Source organism: Mustela erminea, chromosome 6, assembly GCF_009829155.1.
Source record: "Mustela erminea isolate mMusErm1 chromosome 6, mMusErm1.Pri, whole genome shotgun sequence".
Taxonomy (NCBI): Eukaryota; Metazoa; Chordata; class Mammalia; order Carnivora; family Mustelidae; genus Mustela; species Mustela erminea.
The window spans coordinates 29,863,329-29,869,328 of NC_045619.1; the positions used below are offsets into that span (position 1 = coordinate 29,863,329).

The 6,000-nt window shown below is 34.9% G+C and overlaps 1 protein-coding gene across 6 annotated transcripts in view; it reads left to right on the plus strand.

Annotated features, from left to right (window-relative positions):
• ATP2B1 (ATPase plasma membrane Ca2+ transporting 1) overlaps positions 1-3,208 on the plus strand; it is a 121,051-nt gene extending 117,843 nt beyond the window's left edge. For 3 of the 6 annotated variants that reach the window (XM_032346795.1, XM_032346798.1, XM_032346796.1), the window contains one exon: positions 1,931-3,208. In XM_032346795.1, coding sequence (XP_032202686.1) covers positions 1,931-2,242 — 312 coding nt within the window. In that variant the 3' untranslated portion in view covers positions 2,243-3,208. The remainder of the gene's footprint in view (positions 1-1,930) is intronic. The other 3 variants (XR_004286725.1, XR_004286726.1, XM_032346799.1) reach the window with 3 other exon arrangements.
• Positions 3,209-6,000: the final 2,792 nt, after the last annotated feature.

The window sequence follows — 6,000 nt, forward strand, 5'->3', positions numbered from 1 at the left end:
AAGGCTGAACAATATTTCCTTGCACATAGGGACACCTGGGTGTGGCTCAGTCGGTTAAGCATCTGCCTTCAGCTCAGGTTGTGATCCCCAGGGTCCTGAGATGAGTCCCACATCAGGCCCCATGCTCAGTGGGGAGTCTGCTTCTTCCTCTGTGCCATTCCCCCTGCTTGTGCGCTTGCTCGCTCACTCTCTGATAAATAAATAAAATTTTTTTAAAAATTCCTTGTATGCATATACGCCACATTTTCCTTACCTGTTCATCTCTCAGCTGACACTTAACATTTCCATATCTTGGCTATTTATAATGCTGCAGGGAATAAAGGAGTGCACGTTATCTCTTCAAGAACCTGATTTTATTCCTGTGGATACATTCCCAAAAGTGGGAATCTAAAATAGTGAAACTCCTAGAAATGGAGAGTAGAATGGTGGTTAGGGGTAGAGAGACATGTGGAAATGTTTATGAAGGGGTACACAGTTTCAGTTCATGCAAAGACCCGTAAGTTCTAGAGATGTAATGTATCTCATGCTGACTCTAGGTAACAGTACTGTACTTAACATACCTGTAATGTGCTAAGAGGACAGAATCCTAATTATTCTTACCACATACACACAAATGGTGACAATGTATGGTGATGGATTATGTTAATTAGCTTGACTGTCGTGATAATTTCAGTGTGTATATGTATATCAAATCATCAACTTGTACATCTTAGATATATACAATTAAAGAAAAGAAGTGGGCCTAAATAAATGTTACCATTTAAAAAAAATACATTCAAATATCATTTGAAGAAATTTGTTAATTTTTTCATCACCATTGTCTTAGAGATGGTTCCGATGTGATGGTCTTTTTTCTGGAATACCAGTATTCATGATTTCTCTTAACCTCATGATAAATGATGTCTTCATTACTAAACAAGATTCATTAGAATCAGTGCAAAAGCAAACACTGTGTTTGAATTGATACTGAGTAGATACTCAATTCTTTGGATTTTGTCCCTTTTTTTGTTTTGAAAGTCTGTATGACACTAGGTTAATGAGACCTAATGTCAGTGTATACAGCACTGTTTTTGCGTTAATTGTCCATTAACCTCTTTTCCTCTGTACAGCAAACTTTTGTATGGGGGGGCGAGTTATTGGGCTGTATGTGTATGGGCAAAAATACCAAAAAACCTTGTGTTTTTGCGAGATTGTTGACAGAACAACAGCAGGGGGTTTGGACTTTTTGTTTTAAATCTGTTCTTAGTGAACTCTAGTATATAAAGTGATTCAAGTTTTAATGTATTACAGAGAAAAGCACTAATGCTTTATAAACAAATGGCATATACTCAAATATTTATAGCTGTTTAATGGCATTTTATAGATACTTATTTGGGTTTTGTCTTTTTTTATTTGGTAATTAAGGGAATAGCGGGGTAGATGTGAGTTCATTGTGGCATTCAGCTTATATTTGCTTGGCTTTTTCATAGTTGGTGACACCCTGATTCCTAGCATGATGAATAGTAACCCTCTGTGCTTGACTTTGTTTAACTTATTTGAATTGTTTTCAAGACTTACTTTTTTTTTTTATTTTAAAAATCAGCTAAAGCTTGTGTATGATGAAGTTTCTGTTTCGTTTGTTTGTTTTTGTTTTCGTAGGGAAAAAAGTCCTATAAAATGGCTATTAAATTTTTAGCCTGTGACAATGAGATTTTCTCAGTATTACTTTGAATTCTATAACTCTTAATTCTTAGCGTATGTGGTTTTGTTGTTCTGTAGTGTCCTACTAAAATATTCATTTTTTTTACAGTGTATTGCAAGTTCCACTGCATTACATGCAAATATGATTCACTCATACCTAGCTGTTTGTGGATTCAGACTCATAAATGAGCCACTTTTAAATTAAGCGAATAGTATCCTGACATCTTTCTGTGTTTTCTGATGTTTACAGATTCGAGTGGTGAATGCATTTCGTAGTTCTTTATATGAAGGGTTAGAAAAACCGGAATCAAGAAGTTCGATTCACAACTTTATGACACATCCTGAGTTTAGGATAGAAGATTCAGAGCCTCATATCCCCCTTATCGATGACACTGATGCCGAAGATGACGCTCCTACAAAACGTAACTCCAGTCCTCCACCCTCTCCCAACAAAAATAACAATGCTGTTGACAGCGGGATTCACCTTACAATAGAAATGAACAAGTCTGCTACCTCTTCATCCCCAGGAAGCCCACTACATAGTTTGGAAACATCGCTCTGATTGTAAGCCGAATGTTAACACACTAGCTGCATTGTAAAGAAACAAATCGAAACTGGGTCTTTTCACATATTGTGATGGACAAGATCGTATTCTTGTCTTTGGACTTCAACAGAAGACACACTTGTACGAATGTAGATTTATTTTTTTAAAAAAAAAAAGCAAAGCTTTCTGCCAGACTGAGGGTGCTTTTTGGGGGGTGGGAGAAACGAACTGACAGATAAACAGTAACAGCTTATGCTGCTGACCTGTGGATCATCAGTAGTACCCAAGAGTGGTCCTGACCAGTGTATTAGCAGACCTTTAGTTTATTTCAGTCCTTGATGGGAGAGGGGGAGGAGCACAGCTGGGCAAGCAAGCAAAGAGCCCTGGATCATTGAATTGATACTTTAATTTCTGCTGTTGGCTGTTAATAATTTCGATTATTTATGTTTATAAATGATACAGATCTGTTTACAAGGTTTGTAGATACTTTTTTTGTTCCTGTTCATAGATGGGAAGCTTCCTTATAACTGATGCAGAGAAAAATTAGTCCTTCAAATACTGCTGTATTTTCAGGAAAACAAAAAAAGGGGTGTTTCTATTGAAACTGTACTAAATTTTTGCCTACAATTTACCTTGTTAAATACTGTAGATAAATTGCTAAGACTCATAGCCAAATAGATAACACTAATGCTTTGTTTAAAAAAAAACCAAAAAAAAAAAAAAACAAACAAAACAAAAAAAAACATGAGCAGTGGTGTTTAATGAAGTTACGGCATCTGTCCTAATTAGTTTCTTAAATACATTTACTACTTAATGGTTTTGAAACAACTGTTTAATTTTTAAAATTTTTGAAAACTTGCTAATAACCTTTGTTCAGAATTTAGTAGACTGTTTAATGTGGGACATCAAGTACATAATGAAAGATGCTTGAAATGCTTTTGTTATTTCAGGCAAATCAAATTAAATCAAACTATCAAACTACAAGAGAACCTTAGTCCTTTTTGTTTTTGTCTAAACATGTTAGCTCAGTGATGTCTTGGTGAACTGTGAGTGAACTGTATTGATTTTTTCTAATAAATCCTTAGAAACCTTCATACAGCATGAGGGCTGTTGGCATTTTGAAAAAGGTTAACAGGTAGAAGCATACATGTTTTCCTTTTGTTTTTGAAACTTGTTTGTAAACATAAATATGCCCTTTTATTAAATAAATACATGGCAATTTTTTAAAAAGAAAAAAGAAATTTCAGCTTCTTTACTTAATTCTGCATATTTGGTGCATCAGTCTGTTCTCTTTAACCACAATTGGAATAAATTTCAAGATGGTAACAGCCCCATGAAATACCACTTTAATTCCCCTGGTGGTGAATCTAATAGAATCACATTAAGAAAATCATTGCAATTTCACTGTTTGGCATACTCTTCATAGAATTTGGTTTATCTAAAATAGTCTCATCTAAAAATAATAATAATAATAATCACCATCATCATTGATACATCTATTTTAATTTGTAAGTGGCCAAATAACAAATTAGGTAAAGTGAGATTATGTGGAATGGTGGAAACGGTCCTAAAATATGTATATTTAGATGTAATAATTCACCATGTGCTTTCGGAATGCCCATCTCTAAGCCAATTGGGTTATTTAAGTCTTTGTTTCTTTCTTTCGTCGACCTTCTCCCCTTTTTTTGCCTCTGTCTTTACCTTTTAGGAACTGGCATTGTGTTAGGGCCCAGATTTCACCAGGAATACGGTCCTCAGGCTGACATAAAGTTTATGAGGACTACGACATCTGAGCATGCTGACTGAGCAAAGAAATGTTTAGTTGATGGTGCTTGGTATTTTTGGTGGGCGGGGGAAAATCTGTTTCTCTCCATCAGTGCTTTGCAGTAATCCTCTGCAAGTCTTAGAAACACATTGGCTCTGCCAGCAGTTTGTAATTGTACATTTATTCATCAGGTATCTATAGCAAACCATACTGTAAAAAGAGGTAGCATGAGATGCTGGAACGCATACGGGACTATAGGAGTCGCCACCTGGCTTCTGGTCTCGGTTTTGCCATTAACGTGCTGCATGACCTTGGGAAAATCATTTACCCGAAATGAGGGTGGTGGACTAGACTATCTTGAAGAACCCTTTCAACTCTAGAAATTGACCCTAGCAACTGGAGAAGCCTACAAGGCATAGGGAATAGAGAAAAGGGAAATGTTTTCAGTTTTCTTTTTTATTTTGGTGATGCTTAAATATGAATGTAATTTCCAAAAGATTTAGACGTGCATGTGCTTTGGAGGATTTGTATTGAGCTTTTACAGTATTCATTTTTCAACTCAAGGCAATGGCTTTTTACACCAACTCTAATCCATAAACGGGTCTTACGACATCCATGAAATAGTAGCAAGACATGCTTAGTGTGTATTTCTCCCTTTGAGACACTGTAATTTCTACCAGAAATTTCCAGAGCATTATGTAAGTAGAAAAAAATGCAAGCAAGCTGTTAAAGATCTTGGATCCCATTATATAGTATGTATAGCTGAAATCAGCATCTGTAATTCAATCACTTTTTCTCTTTTATCCTCTAACCAAAAAATTGTTTAATTTTGCATCCCAAATGTTTTTAATCTTTGTATATTTTTTAAAAATCCTTTTCTCCTCATCATTGCCTTTTTTGTGGTTGTAAATAGACTTACTTGCACTTTGAAGATGAGTTACTCCTTGTCATCTTACAAATATGTGATATGGTAATTTTCATAACAGATGTCAGTTTTGAACCAAGAAATGGTGATTTGTTTATAAGAAAAAAAAAAACTGGCTTCATTTCTGTGAAATTGCTCTTTGAAAATTTCTTTTTACACGTGTAAGCCAACTGAGATACCGTGATGGTGTTGATTTCTTTCGATGATGCTTACCATCTATTTTAGCCACTGAGCCTTTTATTATTTGTCTATTTGTAAAGTTTATTTGTCTTAACTCATTTAATAAATATACTGTTTATCTGTTTCTGAATGGGGACTGAACTTTTTGAATATTGAAATTGATCAGAACATCATATTTTGGAATTACTTTTTTCTACGTGAAATTTTAAAAATCAGGTGGACGACAATTCTATAATGTACTTGAAATGTTATGGCTGTATTATAGTGAATCGGTGTCCTTAATATGCATGATCTTGCCCCTAGACCTAAAGTGGGTATATTGTTGTCACTTTCTTTCCCATAGTCTTTGATCTGTACAGCAACCCTAGATCATTTCTACAGTCTTCTGAGCATGTAATGTTTTGGTCTTAGAAGAGATTCGTTTTTCACAATAATTGTTAGAGCTGCTTCTTTTTTTTTTCCCTTCATTAAATGATCCAGACCTGTCAATAGCAATTATCTGAACTCTGTGGTAACAAAATTAATCAAATTACCCTTAGTTGGTTTTTATAATAAATTATTAACATAAATTAGCAACTTTGTTGAAATACTGACTGAATTTAAGTGATTATGAATACCATATTTTTCCACTTAGCAAAAGTTATTAGTAAATTATCAAGTCTGTGTGAGTACCACATATATGACATGAGAGATGTTTTCCATTTCATTAAGTGGAGTTTATATATGTATTATGTATTAGGATTAAATTTTGAATGAAGCTCCCTTTGTAAAATGAACTGCATAAGAGTTTCTGTAAGACTTCGCTCGTTGCCATTTTTCTTTCCCCATGTGTTGAGAGAACTGTCCTATCGCAGCTCTGCTTTCTTCCAACCTCTACCACCGTCCAGACTCTTGTTTCCCAAACCC